General features: G+C 37.3%; 2 protein-coding genes across 3 annotated transcripts; one reads left to right on the forward strand and one right to left on the reverse strand.

Moving 5' to 3' along the window:
- Positions 5,140-7,196, forward strand: LOC109216390 (histidine-containing phosphotransfer protein 1-like). The gene is made up of 6 exons (XM_019380564.1): positions 5,140-5,310; positions 5,646-5,776; positions 5,861-5,929; positions 6,580-6,651; positions 6,757-6,829; positions 6,919-7,196. The coding sequence occupies exons 1-6, from the start codon at positions 5,248-5,250 to the stop codon at positions 6,964-6,966; spliced, it is 456 nt and encodes a 151-aa protein (XP_019236109.1). The 5' UTR covers positions 5,140-5,247; the 3' UTR covers positions 6,967-7,196.
- On the reverse strand, positions 11,995-14,598 carry LOC109216467 (gibberellin receptor GID1C-like). 2 transcript variants are annotated; one of them, XM_019380657.1, is made up of 3 exons: positions 14,377-14,519; positions 14,095-14,159; positions 11,995-13,472 (listed from the first exon to the last, which is right to left on the reverse strand). In XM_019380657.1, exons 2-3 carry the CDS (start codon positions 14,143-14,145, stop codon positions 12,477-12,479), a joined length of 1,047 nt encoding a protein of 348 aa, XP_019236202.1. In that variant the 5' UTR covers positions 14,146-14,159; positions 14,377-14,519; the 3' UTR covers positions 11,995-12,476. The 2 variants fall into 2 exon arrangements, 1 of the variants encoding a protein (XP_019236202.1); XR_002066501.1 differs by having other exon boundaries at positions 13,152-13,529; positions 14,095-14,598.

Here is a 21,551-nt window from a genome sequence, read left to right on the forward strand (position 1 = left end):
AGGCAGAAATTGAAATAAAGACAAGTCAGAAAGCAAACAGGTCTTTTATACATATGAAAACATTTAGAAGGACCGATCAGGGTGCTACACAAAAACTCAAAAAATAAAAATCCTAAGTGCCTAATTTTCCTCGGGAGCTACATCCTCGCCATCGGGATCTCCTGCGCTCTCAGATCCACTCACACTCCCGAAATCATCATCATTAGAAGAGAGCAACGCTTTGTCTTCAGCCTCAAGTTCTTTCGCATTCTCGATCTCGAAAGCAAGGTTAAATCCACGAGCGTGAATCTCCTCAAGAGTCTCTCTTCGAGGCTAGGCTTTGGCATGCTCGGCAACCCAGTATGCTCGAGCCTGAGTAGCATCAGAAACTTCTTTTGCTTGAGCTTGAGCAGCCTCGGCGTCAGATCGGTAGACGGCCGCGATCGCCTCAACATCGGCCTTAATCGTCTCAGCCTCAGATTTCACCGCTGCAATCTCCGTGTCCAACCGAGCCTGTAGCTCCTCAATCTTCTTGGCTTGTTCTAAGCTCTTCTCTTTCATGCCATGGAGTTGGCTTTCGGTTGAGGATAACTGAGCTCGAGCTGCCTCTTTCTCCGAGGCAAGGCGATCCATCTTTTGCTTCCACATCGAAGTCTCTGCCTTCACCTCATCTACCTCTCCTCGGAGTTACACGATCGTTTAATGCAGCCGCTGGACCTGTGAGATCGAATCATTAGCCATCACTCCGAAATCGAGGCCATCGTCTAAGACTTTATTTACCTGCTCGGTCAGTTCACTTTGTTCTTTCTGGGCCACGAACAACTCAACTCGGAGACCTATGATTTCTTGTTCTTTTTGCTCACCAAGAAGCTTGAGAGAATTTTTCTCCTCGGTAAGCCCTCGAACTTTAGCTTCATAGCGGCTCAACTCTCTTCGAGACTTGAAGAAAGCCTCATGATGAAGTACCGAGGCCTACACAGATAGGAGGGAAAAAATTAGGCAAAGAGAGAAAAACACAAGTATGAAGACCAACATCAACAGAAAAGGTTAGGGCTTACCCGATTCAAAGCTTATTGGGCCTCATTGAAGAGGCATGGTGCTCCCACCTCGTCCATCAGAGCTTGATCCTCCTCGGTGACCAGACCTTGAAGGTAACTGGCCACCCCTAAGGGGGCGGCAAAAACTCGTGCATCCTCCGAGACCGTAATAGTGATGGTCCGTTTGCACTCAGGATCGATACCAGGGGCTAAGAACTGGCTGGTCAATCTGAAACTCAAGGAAGTTTCTCCCAAGCTCCTCCTCGATATGGCCAAGTCATTCAAGCCGAAGACATCATCGACCCCAGCAAAACAACTTTGAAAAAGGTCCTCCCCTCCGAGGGAACCTTCTACCTGAGGGGCCTTCATAGCCTGAGCCTCCCGAACTTCCCCTTCCGAGAATGAAGGAAGCGGCGGGGAGTCCCCAATTTCTATTACCTCAAGTGAATCACTTGGGGCGTTCTCTTCATTTCGAAGGGCCTCGGAGCTGGCCCCTTCGGACATACCTACCGATTCCTCATCTCAGCAGGAGGCGTCTTCAGTCTCCAACAACTCGGGGACTTTACCCGGGTCCTCTTCCCAGAACCCCTTCGGTTCGAGGCTGAATTTCTCCAACCCTCACCAACTCAAAGGCCTTTGGGGCCTCGTTGCTCCTCTTCACTCGGGCCACCAGCTCGGAGCCGTCATCCTCGTTTTCTTTTTCTTCATCTCTTAGCCGCTGAACTACCTCTGCAAGTAGGATGATGGTGTCTTTCTTCGGCTTACGAGCCTTACTTTTTTGGGATTTGGGTCCTTGGAGGTTGAGACCCTTTTTCTTTTTTTATCCTTCATCGGTTTTGGGGCCGAGGGCGACACCTCATCCTCCCCAGATGGAGGCCTCATGACAGCATTTTCTCCGAGGCCTGTATGAAAGGAAATCAAGTGAGTATGGAGAGAAACATTTCATAAAAGATCATCTAATACGTGAAAAAGGGCTTACCATGATTTTTGGCCTCCCATCGACCCCTTGCCAAATCGCGCCATGAGCGCTCAGCATACGAAGAGGTCGAAGCCAATTTCCGAACCCAGCTCTCGAGGTTAGGAATTGAACCGGGCATCCAAGAAACCGCTATTTCATAGGAAAGGATATCGATGAGAAAAGGCAAAGGAGTCAAAACAATAAATGGAAGCTATAGGTGGGATTATACTTACGTTTCATATTCCATTTCTCGGGAAATGGCATCTTCTTGGCCGGGATTAGGTCGGAAGTATTCACTCGAACAAACCGGCCTATCCATCCTCGATCCTTGTCCTCGTCTATGCTCGAGAACAGCACCTTGGTAGCCCGACGTTGAAGCCTTATTAACCCGCCTCGATAGAGACGGGGGTTGTACAGCCTGATAAGATGGTCGAGGGTGAAAGACATCCCTTCGACTTTGTTCGCGAAGAATCGGAGTAGAATAACAATCCGCCAAAAGGAGGGATGGATCTGACCTATGGTTATTTGGTATTGGCGGCAAAAATCGACGATGACCGGATCGACAGGGCCCAACGTGAAAGGGTAAGTGTAAACACTCAGAAACCCTTTCACATGGGTGGTGATGTTTTCTTCGGGGGCCGGAATCACCACCTCTTTATCTTCCCAATGGCAGTCTTTTTTACCTGCTCAAGGTCACCCTCAGTTATCGAGCATATATATCTCGACATTGGCTCGCATCGACCAGGGACCGATGGAGTTTTCTCGACTTTGAAGTCAGAAGTAAGTTCACACCTCCCGAGAACACACTCCTCAAGGCGTGGCTCCACCGGTGTTTTATCACCGGTCGGCCGCGATGAAGAAGCTTTTTCCTTTTGAGGAACGGTCTTTGACGTTTTTTCCATTTTTGTATAAGTTTAAAGAAAGAAGAAGAGAGTAAGGCTTGGTGTTTTGAGGGAAGGTTGATAACGAAACCTGGGGATTTTGAAGTAATAAAGAGCTTAAGAGATGTAAAAAGCTTAAGGGATTAGAAGGAAGTGAAAGTAAAGATTGAATCAATGAGAGAAGGGGCCTATTTAAGTGATTCACGGAGACGATCCAAAGGCACTGGTGGCTGATCACCAACTGACGCTCATTAATGACTTTGGGAACTGTACCGACGGGACGTTTCAATCACTTCCGCCGCTTACGTCATGAGGATGACGTCATGACAGATCGCAGTATAAAATCGAAGGCTCAATTCATTTCTTCTCATTAATTTCCAAGAAACGAGGGGACTATTTTCATACGGTTAAAACCGGGCCTACCCGATTTTACTATTTGATCGATACCAGGGAGTTGCATCGATGGTTAGCCTCATGGTGGAGCAGATCAAAGTGACGAAGATAAGGTACCGAGTTCGAGAATCGAAGTGCCTGCCGAGATCGAGGCCGGCGGCAATCAAGACCAAACAAGGCAGGATCCGAGCAAAGCACAATAACAGGAAAGCGATGTATATGTGACTGGTCGAAGATCATGGCGGGAATGTCGGAACGGATCAAATCAAAGGCAGTTGTTTAGGCTAATCATAGGATTTACTTCCGTAATTAGAATTGTACCATAGATAGGATTCCTCTACTATATAAAGAGGTCCTAATCATTTTGTAAGCACCTTACACTCTGAGATATCAAAGCAATATAACGCCTTTTCTATAGTTCATATCCTTGTTCATCAGCTTGTTATATTTTAACTGTTCTTGCACAAATTAGTCTGGGGGCTGAATTCTGTTCAAACACTGGTTTGCTTTATAATATTGTTAATTTCTATTATTACTCTTTGCATTTATCAATTGATATTAGATGAAATCACGTATCCTTAAAATTACATTATAAGTTTAATTGTTATTCAATTTTAAGGGTAAACAATACTCATATTCTTTAAAAATAAATTCAACAATTGATTTAATTAAGGACATTATTAATTCTTTTGAAACGATACAAAGAATATTAGGAAAGTTGGTCACGGTATTACCATTATATGTTTTACAAATAGTTATGATAATCTTATATAAGCAAAACAAACATATAATCAGAAACAGAGTATACGTACTAGCTAGAATAATGACCAAATTTATTATAAGAAGCATCTAAGGAACCAGATTGTAAAACAAAAAATTGGTTTCAAATAATATTTCAAGCTGAAATAAATGTATGTCGAAATCCTGCAAGCCCGACAATTAGCACACCTACCATAGTTTTAAATATAGTAAACGAAAGCATACTGTTCATTATACTTTATCTCAAGCGTACAAGTATCTAGAGATACAGTTCACGTATTATATTACCATCATATATTAATCGGGACAAGTTTAACTTCTGTGTGAGAGAGTGGAATATTACGAAAAAGAAAGTAGAAAATGGAATAAATAACAAATAAACCAAAAAGAAAAGGTATGGTAAAAAATATTTAGGATCTCGTGACAGCTTTACTATTTTAAGAACTATATAGCTGCAAAAAAAACAACAAGGGACACGAAGGAGGCACAAGGAATAGAGACATAATTGCAGAAAGTGAGGGGAAAAAGAAAAGAATAAAAGTGTGTGTGTATGAGAGAGAGTATATAAATACAGTGAATCAATGTGCAAAGTTCATTGAACATTAGACTTCCCCGCTATAGAATAGAGTGCCCCTCCCCCGCTGGAGCTTTTCCAAGAAAAGATAGTACTCCCTGCGGTCAGTGGCGAAGCTAAGAATTTCTCCAAGGGTGTTCAAATTTAAAAGAAGTGAAAAAAAATTCCGACAACGGGTGTTCAATATGTGTTATATACCTCCAAAACGTAATATTGTACCTATATACATAGTATAATTTTTTGACGAAGGGTGGTCACTGGTCTTACGATCATGTGGCTTCGCCCATGCCTGCGGTCCACAATAAGTAATCAATTTGCTTTTTTATTTTGGTCCAAAATAAGTGTCCAGTTATATAACCAAGAAACAATTCAATTTATTTTTCCAAAATTACCCTCATGTACATATCCCTAAAAAGTCTTTTACTCCGCACATTAATTATGTTGCAATATTTAATTAAGGGTACTTTAGTCATACTAATTACTTTTGTCTAGAATTTAGTATTTCCTTAATGGGTGTGCCCAAAGTAAATTGGTCACTTATTGTGAACGACAGGGAGTATAGAAAAGGAACTTCCTCCATGCACTCACTACTAATTATAAAAACTTGTCATTAAAACTAACAGAGCAGACTGTTAGTTTGTGAAGTCATTGTGGATATAGCAAATCATGGAGAGTATAAACCTGTTACAAAGAAAACTAGCTGAGTACACTACTTCCTTGTACAATGAGGTAAACCTCTAAACCTCTAGATTTTTTCTTTCTAAAAAGATAAGAATCAGATTGGTGAATTGTTTTTCTTGAGCCGAGGGTATTTTGGAAACTGTTTCTCTACCTCCATAAAGTAGGGTAAGGTTTGCGTACACTTTACCCACATCAGACTCACAATATGGGAATACACCGAATAATAAATAATATTGGGAATACACTGTATATGTTATTGTTGGTGTGATTGTTATAAGAATTAGATTGGTGTTAATTTGAAACCCCCCCCCCCCCCCCCTCTTTTAATATGGTATGGTTTTGATGATGGGTGGTTATTTATTTATTTTTGTTTGGGTGTGAAGAAATTTCTGGATGAGCAGTTCATACAACTGCAACAACTTGCAGATGAGAGTAACCCTGACTTTGTGGTGGAAGTTGTGTCCCTTTTCTTTGAAGATTCTGAAAGGCTTCTTAATGAACTAACCAAAGCTCTGTGAGTAATTAACATAGTATATAATATCTCCTTTGTTTTTCTATTTTCTGTAGCATAATTTTCAATTTTTGTTTGTAAAAACAGCAATCAGCCAAATGTAGACTTCAAGAAAGTTGATGCTCATGTTCATCAGTTGAAGGGTAGCAGCTCCAGGTAAATAACTCCAATCTCTTTTCTTTTTTTTTTCTTTTCTTTTCTTTTCTTTTTCCAATTTGGGGTTTGGAATTAATTATGAGCTTATTTTCTTGAGAAATGTATATTTGTAGCCACTCCCAAAATAATAACCCTAGACCCAACTTTGTGGGATTATACTGTTTTGTTATTGTCCCATATATATATATATATATATATATATATATATATATATATATATTTTATATACTTTTTGGCTATTGGAGATAATTAGTTTTGGCCGAAAGTTCAATTTTATATTTTGCCCTATTTTCTTTCAGTTATCTAAGTTATGTTTGGAGTTGGATTGGTCAAGGCCATTTCACTTCATTTTGAAGTCAAAGAAATAGCATGCATATTTTTGTTCTGTTTTTTGGAAAATTTTGACAGACAAAAGTCAAAACTGGGTAATATTTCTCAAAGTTTTAACATCAATTTTCAATTTGTACAAATGACATGTGCATCTCTTTATTAAGATTTATAACCTAGATTTGTACCCTCTCTTATTTTTCAGATTATTAATCTCACTTTTTATTAACAATACCTGTAGCTATGAATAGGTGACTTAATAGTAATAAAATTTTACCTAGTCCGTGCATGGAAGTTAAATTCTTCTTTTAATTTAATTACAGCATTGGTGCTCAGAGAGTTCAAAGAATGTGCATTGCCTTCCGTAATTATTGTGAGCAACAGATTGTTGAAGGGTAAGGCTTTTCGTGTAATAATTTCTTAATTTTTCCTAAATTTCCTTTCATTATTTTTTCTTTTTTTATTGACAATTGAATAAAGCCAAATATCATTAACTGCAGGTGCTTAAAATGTTTGCAACAAGTAAAGAATGAGTACACCCTTGTCAAAAACAAGCTTGAAACTTTATTTAAGGTGATTTCATTTTCTATCATTCAACTATATATATGCTTCATTAATTGCAAATAAAATACTCATTTTGCAATTAATTGACTAATTTGTAGCTGGAGAAACAACTCGTGGATGCTGGAGGTTCATTACCTGTGGTGTGAATATTCAAGAATATTTATTGAGATGTGAAATATGAATTATGTGAAATTCCATTATGCTTAATTCCAAGTTTAGCAGTTCTTTGAATATGCTATAAATTGTTCATGATATTTCGAGCTTCATTGTGGATATAGTAACCATTTTAATTGGGTTGTAAATTAGTCAAATATCCACCACTTCAATACTGCTTCTCGATGCATGACCAAGTTTAAACAAAATCGTCTTACTTATATATTCCTCATTAATGTAAATAACTTTGTTTGAGTTTTAAGTTTCATGCATTTGTGTTAGTGTAAAAATATTTACGTAATCAAGCAACTTATACATTAAATTTTTATAGGCGATCATGAGTGTTAATTATTACGTAAAGACTGTTATAATTTATTAAACTTTGTTGATCGTTTAAAAAGCTATATACATTCACCGAGGGTGGAGGTAGTGCAGTAGCTTCGGGTAGGACAAATTTAGTAGTTTTTACTTAAACTCTATATTTATATTAAAAAATTTATTTAATATATAAAAAAATTAATTACAAACCAATAACTACAACGAACTATCATTCTGCGTATGATACTGACACAATACATAACTTAAATCATTTTTTTCTTAAAGAAGCATACTAACCGTAACATGGTGAACTTATCCACTTCGTGATTATCACCAGTAGTCGTGAGCTACGTTACTTTCTTAGTATGAGACAAAAATAATCTTAATTTTGTAAACTAGATCTTCAATGTTAGTGCATAAAGAAACAAACCTTTAATGTTATTTTATTCCTCTTCGATAAATAGCTCGTGGGCTCCCTTTTCCACACTTCCTAAACAAATAAAAGTACTTGGACCAGAAAATATTTTTAAAAAATGAATTCAAATATTTAATTATGTTTTCCATATTGTTAAACAAGTTCCAAGACCAAATGTATAGTAGACTAATAGTGATGCTCCATTGTACAACTTTAAAAAAAAATGTTGTACCGGCCATTGCTCCTTGGACCACATGTACTGATGGAAGCAACTATTTCTTTTTCTTCGAATTAGCTCGTCCAAATTATTTATGTAGTAAAGTTGATGTTTCCCCTTTATTTATTTATGGGTTCATTGAACATATTCAGTTTCCTTTGAAGGTCAACTTTGGTTATGATTTGGCTATTGATACCTCCTACTCTGCTGTATGTGTGCAAGTGAAGACAAAGAATATGTTTTCTAATATTAAGTGCATGTAATCCATTTCCTATTCTATATTAAAATTAGTTTTTATTCACGTATTATAATTCTCTTCATTTATTCGTGTTTGAGATTGATTGACAATTTGAACAACCTCACACAACCAAGGTGTGTTATATCGAATATATTTTGAACTTGGTATGCATTTAAATAATATACACGTAGAACAACATGTAAGCTTATCACAATACACTCCAATATAATATAATTATGCTTCCAACGACATACCTCATTTTAGCTTTCTTATCAAATTATTCTTTACTTGAAAAAGTAAAACTTAGTAGTAATAATTACGTGGTTAATGTAATTGAATTCATTATTTAGGCATCTTAAGTTTTATTTATTTTGAGGTATAACATAATTGAATAAATATTTTTCGTCTAATATTTTCAGACCGGCTATACGGGTCATTTTCCCAAATAAAATCAAATGAAGGAAAAATGATACTGTATAGCCGCTCTGAAAATAATAACAGAAAAATATATTTTTATTATATATTTTTTGTATATATATAGATTATGTATGTTATATACAAATTTTATTAATTTTTTGGCTATTAAATGTAAATAGTTTCTGGCGCAGGCTAAAAGTGAAAAAAAAAACCATTTTATTTAGGCATATTTACTGGGTGAAATTCAAAAATAGCTAAATTTACAAGTGGTAATTGAAAAATAGCCACAGTTTCAAAAGTTATTGAAATTTAACCACTTTTCATGTAAAGATAAATTTGAACGAAAACAATGCTCAAAAGCCGGAAAATATTTCAGCATAATATACTAAGAGTGTTAATCAGGCCGGACCGGCCCACTAACAACCCGGTTCTACTCGGTTCAGCCTCGTTGGGTAAGGGGTTGGGCGGGTTGGCTAGGGTAGGGGGTTGTGCCGGACGGAGTCGGGCCTTTTTTGGCTATCGGTACACCGGAACCCGACTAGCTCGCTAACCCTTCCAGCCTGGTTTATGTTGTACATTTTTTTTAAATTATGACCATTACCAATGGTCAAAATAAAAAATGACCGTTGGGCAACGGCCATTTCTTGCACTTATAGCCATTTCGTCCTATCCCCTTACTAAAATAGCCCCTCCACCCTCTAATAATTGATAAATTACATTCTTGGCCTTTTAATAACTATAAATAGCCCCCTTCTTCTTCATTTTTTTTCACAACTTGCTCTCTTCTTCTAATTCTCTCTCAATTCCCTTTTGATTATTTGAATTGCTTATTGCTCTCAAGTTCTCAATTAATTAATATTTCAAGTTTTATCAATTATTTATGGTAGCCACTACAAAATTACAATTATCAAGTGAAGTATGGTTACTATTTTTGTTAAGTTCAAGTTAAATCATGCCCCGTGCTTCTAGAGTGCGTTCACATATTTGGCAACACTTTGAGGTGGTAGGAGAAAATGAAGAAGTTCGCAAAGTAGAGTGCAAGAACTGTGGTCAAGTCCTTAATGTTCATCGAAAGTGGGAGGGCACGACTGGGTTAGGGAGGCATATCAATGGTTGTCTTGTGCGTCTTCCAGGAATTCGTATTTAAGTTGATTTGAGACAATTTGGGTTATTTTATTGTTAGACTTATTTAAGCTTAATTTGTTAGTAGTTTATACGACAAGTTAATTTGAATTATTATTATGCAATGAAAATATGAAATGAAAAACCTTTGAAGTTTGACCCTTACTTGGTCTTATTAAATAATAATTTTATGTAGCCACTTAATTTCAATTTTTAAATTTTTAAATTCAAATTTAAAACTTTAAACTTTAAAAGTTTAATCTTATGCCTTAGAATACTTATTTTATTATTTAAAAGTTTGCAAACACTTAAGTAACAATTACATTGAACAAGGAAACATAATACACTAAAAAAAAGTTACCCGGACGGTCCGGACCCGATAAACCCGAACTCTAACGGGCCCACCAAAACTCGGAATATCCCAGCCCACTACCAGCCTGTAATCCCATCCTATTAACCAGCCCGCCCCACTAACCGTACGGACTATTTTTTCCCATGTCCAGCCCGGTCCAGCCCGTCCGTAAACACCCATATAATATATTGGAGTTGGAATTTTTTACATGCGAACTTCCAGCATAATATACTGGAGTTCCAACATAATATACTGATCTAGCATAATATGCTGGAAGTTCATACACAGGTGCTCCAATCTCCAATTTATTATGCCGGAACTTTTCGTGTTGTAGCAAGATAGTGGCTATTTCTTAATGATTTTGTAAACGCTGGCTATTTTCAATTATCAGTCCGAAAACTGGCTAGCCCGTAGTATTTCACATCTTTACTTGGTTCGAGTTGGGCCCAGATCTCTCTTTTGGACCAAGTCATGTCCCTCTTCTTGAAGCCCAATATCCAGATTGCAAACAAACACATTCGTGTGGGAAGAGTTTTTTTTTTTTTTTTTTTTTTTTTTGTAGTTGGTATATGTGCGAAAGCACACAAGAAAGGGAAGTATTACACTGTAATTTCATATTGATTTTTCTTTGAAAAAAATGCAAACAAATTCTTATTGCTCTTCTGAAGATAAATGGACTTTTGAGCTTTATTATCATTATCATAGGGGCTAAAGTTATATATATCCTACGATTTCTTGATATGTTTCTCCTAGTTTCTTGTTCAAGGGTAATATAAACAAAAACCTGGTATTAGTAACAACTACTGTAGTAATGAGCTGTTCCAACATTGATGAATCATTTCTATAGTTCGAACATTATTCCTTTGACACCTGTTTTTTCAACTAAAACCAATAAAGCACTCAAATTTACCGGTCAATTTCCATGATTAGACACCATTTATTCCATGACAATGACTTCCATTCTTACAAGTAATTTTCACTTATTCACATTTACCAAATGCAAGCTCATGACCCACAAAAATAGACAAAACAAACTACACCATTCTATTTGACGTAAAATTGTTTGATTACACACGAAATTTGAGAAATAAAAAAAGAATATCGACACATAACTTAAATTTATGTCAAGTAACAAATAATGAAATGATAATGGTAAGAACTCCGCATTTTTTTTTAATTTATTTTATCTCTCCTAAATAAAGGAATGACATTTTATAAACTTTTATAAAGTAGGTCCAAACAAGTCATCTCATTAAAGATAAAGCTCGAAGGCTAATTTTAAATAGTTTTCAAATAGAAGAATTGTCGCATAAAATAGGACAGTAAATCCTAAACAGATGTCACATCCTGGATGGCTCAAATACACGACTACCCCCCCCCCCTCCCCCCAACCCCCAGTAAAAAAAAAAAAACCTCCCTAAAGTAAAGCAACATTGCCAGAGAAATTTTCACCAATTTGACACTATGGGACTAGATTCATAAGATCACCAAAGACAGACTGGTTCTTTGTCTATATTCCAAAATCACCAGTGTTCTAACCCAGTAACACCTGCATTTAAGCCTTTCTTTGTTATAGCAATAGTGCCCGAGCCAGCTTACCGGAACCTCAATTATTTCACGGGATACCTACTACCTTCCACCAACATAAGGATCAATACTACTATAATAGGTAACACTTTCAAGCTGGCTACTAGCCAACAGAAAATCACCTCACCTCATGTGTTAAGACTCATGTGCAAGAGAACTATAAATACTCATAAACCATGAGATATGTTGAATTACACATGTTCAATATGTTCATATTGTGCATCCTGAAGAAAAGAAACAGTACCTGAAAACACATCTTCTAAGGGGAGGAAGTGTTCTAAGGATGTTGTACACGTTCAAGGTCAAGGAAGTGACAAAGGAAAATTAGAAAAGAAAATAAACCAAGCGGTGATACGAACACAGATCACAACAACGCGTGTAAGAAAGCAAACATAGTTCTATATAATTCCAGATATTATACAACTTCATGATTTAAGATGTTCCATCCATGAAGCAGAGTAGTATGATCACCTATATAACATTAGCAAGACTTACCCCCTCTACTACGGAGGCTAACGTGGGAAATGTTAACTGTAAATCAGCATAACTGCTAGCCGAAGACAAGATGACCATAACCACTGGCGCATCTATTAGAATATACAACCAATATCCAGACACTTTTGGTACCTGGAATAAATATAGCACAGATCCAGCTACACGATTGAGGTTTTTCTGCTTCCAACAACCAACCCAGCCACTGGAGCAGAATCCAAGCAATAGCATGACCTTTAATTGGTAATGCTATACAATCTTTCAAAACGGTTGATAGGCTAGGTACTAACTTCAACAAAACATCAAGCGTCTTCAAGCATCCTACTTTTAACAAGGTTAAATCTACTAAGAGTCAGAATTCACGAAGTTACTTATTTCGTCCATGACAGTATAGAAGTGTTCATTATTTGGCAACAAGTAGAACCCTATTGTTGCCTTCTCCAAATATATCAGTTTAACCTCTTTTCCAGCCTTCTTAAGCCCATCTGCATAGGCCAACTGCCAATCCTGAACAAGGTCCAACCCTGCTACAACAACAAGATTCTTAGGGAACTTAACTCCATTGAGATTTATACCATTTGGACCGAACGGGTTGCACGCAGGATGGTCCCTGTCTGAACCTTCAGGAAGGTAAGCTCTCCAATACCAGTCTCGGTCTTGAAGTGTGACGAAATACTTGCCATCCAATCGCTTCTCCGATTCAGTTCTCTCTTGTCCGCCAAACATAGGGTTCAGCAGTATATTCCCCAACACTTGTACGTCGGATTCTACTGCCCTGAAAGCCACATTGTGAACAATATTACCACCAGAGCTATCTCCAGCTAAGTATATGTGAACCTTTGAGTCTTTTTTGCTCTGCAACCATTTCCTTGAATTAACCCACTCAAGAGCAGTCCATCCATCATCATAAGCACAAGGATAACGATTTTCGGGCGCTCGCCTGTAATTAACTGACACAACAACTGCCTTGCAATTACCAACAAGGCGCCGACATAGCGTGTCATAGATAGCACTATTGGAAGAAGAGTGTGCAAAACTTCCACCATGGAAGAAAATTATGACAGGTACAACATCAGCAGTCAAAGGCTTTTCAAGTTCAATTATGCTCGGTGAAGCTCCATCTTCAAAAGATGGACGATAGACACGGCTGAGTAGGCCTATTTCACGATCAATGACAACATCAAAAGAGAAAACTCCATCAACTGGATTAGCATTGGCTGGGACCTTACGGTCAAGGAACTCTGCCAAGTGACGGTTGAAAGTCCCATCAGGGCGACGAAGAAGATTGTAAGCCAACTTGAAGTTGGAAATTAGGATCCATGTATTGAGTGGAACCACCCTCTATAAGAAAACAGAGGTGAAAGTTGAGAAATTGTACGATTTTGAAGTGATGATAACCTGCACTATGCATAACAATATTCTCAAATTACATCTAACACTTACAACACAACTGTAAATAACACTACAACGTCCTATTCAAGGATGCTGTGCCCAACTAAAGCTATCCATTTATTACGTACCATGATATTTAGCATGAATACATAAGACACAGCAGCTAAAAGAGGAATATCTAAAATAATTCAGGCCCATTATACAAAATGGAAAGTTTTTAGCAGAACAATTAGAGCAACTCCAGACCCACACTACCAAGGTATACAGACTGAAAATCTACACAGAAGGACACTCATGTTCCTATAAAAACAAGCATATTTCTGGGGTACTGAGCACTGATAGACCAAATATAGCAGCAAATAACCAATATTTTAGCAAGTACAACTTTTTAACAAAAACAAGTTCCAAGATAAACACAACCCTACCCCTCCAAATCTTCATTACAAAATCCAGTCAAGATCACTCCAAGCTAAATTCAAACCATAAAGTAGAAACCACAATCTTGAAAATAACCCATAAATAAATAGAATTAATTTGATCATCGGGGAAAAGAAAGTGGGACTTTGCTTACCTTAGATTCATTCTTGGACTCGTTGGCAGTAGCTTCATTATTTCTTGCCATAGAAAAAGCTGCTCCTTTTGATGTGGGGAAAAAGAAAACAGATTACAAAAACCACGAAAAACAAAACCAATTTTGAAAAACACCAAACTTGAGAAATAGTAACAGATTACATTTCCATGAAAAAGCAAAAGAACTTCGATAATATTTTCATTTCCCACTCTCTAAAAACTCTTCCCTCAGCTCATTAATGTATGCCAAACAACAAGAAGAGAGAAATGGGTAGTAGCTTACTATCTGCGAGAAAATGACCACTTGAGATGAGGTGGGAGAATTGGAGGGGGTGAAGGATAAGTATTCCGGCGCAAAATAGCACGGAGTAGTAGATCGATGCTAAAGTGCGGAGGGTGAGAGAGGGCTTCGAATAGATAGAAGACAAATTGGAGGGGCTAAAAGGGTAATAAACTTTTTGGGGTAAGTTGTGGGACCCGCATACTAATTTTTAGCATATTTATGGTTTTGGGGGGAGGACTTAAAGTATGGGGTATTTATGAGTTTGGCCCTGAAAGTGTTAGTTTATTGCCATAAATGGGTGGAAAAAGACAAAAAGAGTGAGGGAACGGAGTCCATTGGGACAAAAGCTAGGGAGCGTTGGGGGAACGCCAAAGAGGCACGTAACGACAAACGGAGTCCGTCAGTGGCTACGACTTCAGATTGATGTTGACACAAAGTGAACAAAAACGGGTGTTTGTACGCATCTCCATTGAAGTACACGTACCCTTTGAAGAAAAAATATAGAAGTACACATTACCCATACTTGTATTGGAGTTTTCTTAAATGTGGGTAGGGTGGTAAAATGGTTAAAAGAAAATAGTTTATTATCCATATTATCCATTAGAAAATGGGTTGGATAATGAACTTTTTAGAAACGGATCAAATATGGATAACAACCATATTATCCATTTAGAAAATGGATAACCAATGGGTCTAACTTTTACATTTGTAAAGCCTTAAATTAGGGGTTCCTCAAGTTAGAGAAACTAAGAATTCTCCCAAAAATGATCATATGCAAGAAGTCATGGATAATATGGTTACCCATATTATCCGCCGGTTAACCAATTTTTTATCGGTATTAAATATGGATCGGGTCGGATAATTGATCCGTTTTTTCATTACCGTTTTCGACCCGAATCATATCCGACCCGCTCGTTTGTCACTCCTAAATGTGGGCGTGGTATCAAGAGTTAGTGGGCGTTTCGACATAAGATTTATAAAATTTCAAAAAAAAAGTGAAATATTTTTTTAAGTTGAAAATAATATTTGAAAATAGAAATTGTGTTTGGATTTGAATATAAATTAGAGTTGTTTTTGAATTTTTATGAGTGATTTGGAGTGAAAATCGTAAAAATAACTTTTGTGAGTTTTTCGAATGCTGAAAAATTCTGGTATTCAACTTCAAGTTGGATTTGGAGTTTTCATGGCCAAACACTTATTCTGAAAAGGAAAAAAAAATCGGAAAGAAGTGATATTTTTTATAGCTAAACGAGCCCTTAAAAACTTCGTAATATATATTGTTTGCAATAAAGTTTCAAGATATGAAAAATAAACTTGATTCTTCCTCTGAATTGTTCTCCGTGATTCGAGAGCTGGATCAGTGTATTCTCGAACGTAGGATGATACAGACCTCTATGATTATTTGATCTCCATAAAAGTCTATCATTGTATGGATATTCTTCTTGAAGTATTTGATTATCAAGAAGAACATCTATTGATCACGAAATTATTTTATGCCTTGATCCCTTTGTGAATATCCCGAGAATTTATGGGATTTTTGAGACCCCTCTATAAAGGAATATGTATCCCTTTATATAGGTGTGCGTTAGGGTTTAGGGTAGATTAACCTCCAAGAAACCCTGATAGACTCCTAGGATTTCAAGAGTCCTGTAGTATCTTGAATTTAGGATTTAACTTGATCCTTTAAAATTTCGATGTCTATAAATGCCCCTACTTCAAGGTTTGTCGGGGTGTAGGCTTGCCGAAACTTGAAGACGAGACTTGAATACTCGACCGTCGCAACAAATAATTTTGAAACTTGGAGTTTTCGATTTACAGGAGGAAGAGATGAAGGGCAAAATTGGTCCCACTGGGCGTGCCAATTTGTTTGCAATAAAGTTTCAATATATGAAAAATAAACTGCAACCACAAAAGAATAAAGTAATTTTATTGATAAATATCGAGGGTTACAACTCTGTTTATACCTTGATTCTTCCTCTGAATTGTTATCCTTAATTCGAGGGCTGGATCAGCGTATTCTCGAACGTAGGATGATGCAGACCTCCTGGGGATATATTTGATCTCCAGTTTCTTGAACTATTTGATTATCAAGAAATATCCGGCTATATTTTGATCTTTTTGTGCATATTTCGGGAGTTTATGGAATTGCTGAGATCGTCTTTGAAGGACATATGTAGCCTTATTTATAGGCATAAATTAGGGTTTGGTTGAAGTAGCCACCAAGTAACCTTTATAGACTACTACTATTTCAAGAGTCGTCTTGAATTTAGGATTTATCTTGATCTGCTGAAATTTCAGTGTCTACAAATGCCCTCTACTTCAAGGTTTGTCGAGGTGTAGGCTTGTTGAAACTTGAAGACGAGACTTGGAGTACCCGACCATCACAACAGATAATCTTGAAACTTGAAGTTTTTAATTTGCAGGAGGAAGAGATGAAGGGCAGAAATGGTCCTACTGGGCGTGCCAATTTGTTTGCAATAAAGTTTCAAGATATGAAAAATAAACTTGATTCTTCCTCTGAATTGTTCTCCGTGATTCGAGGGTTGGATCATTGTATTCTCGAACGCAGGATGATACGGACCTCTCTGATTATTTGATCTCCATAAAGTCGATCATTGTATGGATATTCTTCTTGAAGTATTTGATTATCAAGAAGAACATCTATTAATCACGATATTATTTTATGCCTTGATCCCTTTGTGAATATTCCGAGAATTTATGGGATTTTTGAGACTCCTCTATAAAGGAATATGTATCCCTTTATATAGGTGTGCGTTAGGGTTTAGGGTAGAGTAACCTCCAAGAAACCCTGATAGACTCCTAGGATTTCAAGAGTCCTGTAGTATCTTGAATTTAGGATTTAACTTGATCCTTTAAAATTTTGGTGTCTATATATATATATATATATGAGTTTGCTTACATTATCGGTCCAAACTCGAATAAAGAAAAATTGCTAACAGATTTGCAGCTAATGTAAAATTTATTAATTCATAATGAATGATGATAATATGAGTTGAGTTTAAAGAAAAAAAGAAGTAATTTTTTCAAGTTGCCGATCCCATATTGTTATTTTTGTGTGGTCTCTAAAATTGGATAAGAAAAGGAGATTTCTTAGGATAAATTTGTCTGCATTTTTCTCCAAAAAAGAAAAAAATTCATTTGCGTTCTGCAAACTAGAACTAGAGGTGAAGTTTGGAATGCACACTATATAGCTCTGCTTTTTCAGTTGTATAGCTGTTCAACAAAAATTTAAGTGGTAGACATATGAAATAAAGATAAAATGAATTTGAGATAGGGGAAGAATGGAGATAGATTAATTGATTTTCTTTAATTCCAATTTCCATCGACTGTTGTTGGTTATAACTTCGCAATACAGTCCGAACGGGATAGATCATAGAAGTCGAAGAGTTTTGCCAAAGACATGAATTGTGACAAAATAAGGTGGTGCCTATTTTCATAAGGAAAAAGGTCTAAATATATAGTCATGCAAATAGTATTTTAAAAGGTTTTTTTGGGGGGAATTTCTCGAGGCTCGCCTCGGCGTGGGGCACTTGCAAAACGTCCCGAGGTTTAAGTGTGAAGCTTAGTTTTGTGAGGCTTATTGATTGGTTTACAGTACCTTAGCTTTATGTTTTGGTGATCTAAGAAATTTACTGTCAAAGAATCAGATAAGGAACCTGATACACTTGGTACACAACTCAAATCAACAGACTTAAGCTAATGTGAGTTGCTATAACTTCAGAAGATAAAGAATCAACACAGGGACCTGATCCTCTTGGGTTCCCCTGACAGCAGTACAAAGTCAACTGTCTACAGCTGGAAAGTGAATTGCCTGCACGGTACAAGCAAACAGTGCAGCACAGTACAACAGTCACTTCTCATTGACCAACCAAGTGATTACATCATTCAAGTGATGTCATCCAAGTTGTATTAACAAAGAGCATTACAACAAAATATCACTTGAACACTTGAGAATTCATTCAAGCACTCCAACCGTCTATCTATCAAGCATTCAATTCTCAAGTGCATCAAGAACAAAGTACAACACTACTACGGACCAGTTCCTACAGCAAGTATCTTGTATGTCCTTAGTTGAGTTGTAACTTTGTAATTGTTCTTCATTGTAATTCCTACTTTGCTTATCTAGAAGCTTTAATTAGGAACCCCTTGTAAACCATAAACCTTTAGTGTTTGTGTCGTGACTAGAGTTAGTGATGAGTTAAAGTCTTTGTAATAGGTGTATTGCAAAGTGGCTTGTAATAGGTGTATTACAAGTTAGTGAGGGATTAATAGTTTAATTCCTAGATTGCAGAGGTTGTAATCTAAAAGATTGATCATAGTGAAGTTGAAATCCTACCAGTGTAGGTCGTGATTTTTTATCCCCTTGAGCATGGATTTTTCCACGTAAAAGTTCCTTGTTCCATTTACTTACTGTTTCATTAGCTTTATCTGTGGAAACCTATACAGGACATGGTCTCTATATAGTTTGGTGGACTCACATATTCTACCAATTCGTATCAGAATAGGTTCTTTCTATCGGGTTAACACCTAGAAAGGATCCTCATGGCTGCTCCACAAAATTTTGAAGAGGGCCAGTCTACCTACAGACCACCCAGGTTCAATGGGCAATACTATGGGTGGTGGAAGATAAGAATGCATGACTTTATCATGGCAGAAGATTCCGAGTTGTGGGATGTTATTTGTGATGGTCCTTATGTCTCTACAAAGAAGGTCGGAGACCCTGCTGAGACAGTGCCTAAGACGAGGAGAGAATACAACGATGCAGATAGGAAAGCTGTAGAGAAAAACTTTCGTTCCAAGAAAATTTTGGTGTGTGGTATAGGACCTGATGAATACAACAGGATCTCAGCCTGTCAATCCGCCAAGGAGATATGAGAAGCTTTACAAACAGCTCATGAGGGAATCACTCAAGTAAAGCAATCCAAGATTGACATGCTCACCACTGAGTATGTGCTCTTCAGAATGAAGGACGATGAATCTATTCAAGACATGCATACAAGATTCACTTCCATCATAAATGAGCTACACTCGCTTGGTGAAATCATTCCTAGGAATAAGATCGTGAGGAAAATTCTCAATGTTTTGCCCAGTTCATGGGAGAGTAAAGTGAATGCCATTACTGAAGCAAAGGACTTGCAAGCGTTAACCATATATGAGCTAGTTGGAAATCTGAAAACCTACAAAATGAAGAAGAAGAAGGATAGTGAAAGAAGAGAACCAAAGAAGGAAAAGAACCTGGTACTCAAGGCTAGAAGCAATTACTCCGGTGAGGAGGACAGTGACATGGCTTACTTAACCAGAATGTTTCAGAAAATGGTCCGAAGAAATGGAGGTATACCAAAGAGAGGCAGTTCCAACAAACCAAAGAATTATGACCTCTGTCATAAATGTAGAAAGACAGGGCATTTCATCAAGGATTGCCCTCTCTTGAAGCAAGAACATTTCAAACACAACTCTGATAAAGCAGCCAAGAGGAACCCGGTTCCTGACAAACGCTTCAAAAGAAAGAACGCCGCTGACAATGTTGTGAAGCAAACTCTTGCAGCATGGGGAGATTCCTCCAGTGAGTCTGAAGAAGAAAATGATAAGGTGATAGCTCTATGATGGCAGTTGAAAGTGAAGCATATGAATATGATTCAATATTCTCTTTGATGGCTCAGTCAGACAATGATGAGGTAAATTTTAGGGATGTTCAGAGAAATATGAAATCCTACTCTCCTAAGAAACTCATGTCATTAGCAAATGTGTTAATTGATGACTATCATAGTCTTGTAGATAATAAGGATGCCTTAATCATAGAGTTAGGAGATGCTCAACAAACTAGAGATGACTTGGTAGTCTGTGTGGTTGATTTGAAGGAAACCATAGGTAATCTGGAAAATGAAAAAGAGGCTCTAACTGAGAGAATTGCTAGTGTAGAACATGAAAGAGACGATTTGATGGTAGTAGTTGTTGACTTAAAAGAAACCATAAAAAATTTTAGTAAAGAAAAGAATGACTTAGTAGAGAAAGTTGATGCCTTGGAGCAAGAAAGAGATGACCTTTTAGTTGTGATTATAGACTTGAGGGAAACAATAGAGGAACTCAAAGCAGAAAGTAGGCATGGAAGTTCTGAGAAAGGAAAAGAAGTTGCTAGTGAAGCACATATTAGGCTTGAAAACGAGTTAAAAGCTGTAAAAACTAGTTTATGTGCTGAACTTGAGAAAAATAGACAATTTCAAGTAGATTGAAAAGAGTAAAAAATGATCTTGAGAAGTCTCTTAAGTGGACCTGGTCCTCGGATGCTATTACGGTTGACAATGGTAGAAACAGGCAGGGAATAGGGTTTCAAAGGGAGAAAACTCCTTATAACCCTCATAGCAAGTATGTTACTGCACCTGATAATTGGTTGTGTACCCACTGTGGGAACAATGGGCATTTCAAAGAAAATTACCAAGCCAGGGTTCAGTCTCTTCAGAGAAACAAAGTTTTTGCTGAAAGAGTAACTGTTGAAAGAGGACCAGGTGCCACCCATAAAAAGTGCATGTTACCTGCATGGACTAGAAGAGCACCTATTCATCCTCTTGTTTATGACAAGGGACCCAAACTTGCTTGGGTTCCTAAATATAATCCCTGATTTCCTTGTGCAGGGAACAATGAAAGGAAGCAGTCAACAATGGTTCATGGATAGTGGATGCTCAAAGCACATGACTAGGAACACCATTGTCTTTCTTTCACTAAAAGCCATGCAAGGAGGGAGTGTATCCTTTGGCAATGGGAAAAAATGGTGCATTCTTGGAGTTGGAAAGATTGGGAAATCACTCACTCACTCTATTGAGAATGTGTACTATGTCAATGGCCTCAAGTACAGTCTCTTGAGTGTTTCTCAAATATGTGATAAAGGAACAAGGTAGAATTCTTGTCAAAGATATGCACAGTAACAAATCTAGTAACTGGTGAAGTGGTACTTGTGGCCAAAAAGTACAAGAATATCTACGTTGCTGATTTTGAGTCCCTACAAAGTGGTGATCTGAGTTGCTTCAAAGCACTTGATGATGATGCTGAGCTGTGGCATAGAAGATGTTGATACCCAATTTTTTTTCTATATATTTTCAATATGCAAAATAACTTCAAAGTGGCATATATATGCATAGGTAAGCATATTCAAGTGTTTT

The sequence above is a fragment of the Nicotiana attenuata genome, chromosome 1 (genome assembly GCF_001879085.1).
Source record: "Nicotiana attenuata strain UT chromosome 1, NIATTr2, whole genome shotgun sequence".
NCBI classification, from domain to species: Eukaryota; Viridiplantae; Streptophyta; class Magnoliopsida; order Solanales; family Solanaceae; genus Nicotiana; species Nicotiana attenuata.

What these genes read in the sequence shown, in the direction of transcription:
- LOC109216390 (XM_019380564.1), top strand. Translation starts at nt 5,248, where the DNA reads ATGGAGAGTATAAACCTGTTACAAAGAAAACTAGCTGAGTACACTACT. An exon ending in CTACTTCCTTGTACAATGAG is followed by an intron (nt 5,311 to 5,645) that starts GTAAACCTCTAA and finishes TTGGGTGTGAAG; the next exon opens with AAATTTCTGGATGAGCAGTT. An exon ending in TTGAAGGGTAGCAGCTCCAG is followed by an intron (nt 5,930 to 6,579) that starts GTAAATAACTCC and finishes ATTTAATTACAG; the next exon opens with CATTGGTGCTCAGAGAGTTC.
- LOC109216467 (XM_019380657.1), bottom strand. Translation starts at nt 14,145, where the DNA reads ATGGCAAGAAATAATGAAGCTACTGCCAACGAGTCCAAGAATGAATCT. An exon ending in AGTCCAAGAATGAATCTAAG is followed by an intron (nt 13,473 to 14,094) that starts GTAAGCAAAGTC and finishes GTTTTCTTATAG; the next exon opens with AGGGTGGTTCCACTCAATAC.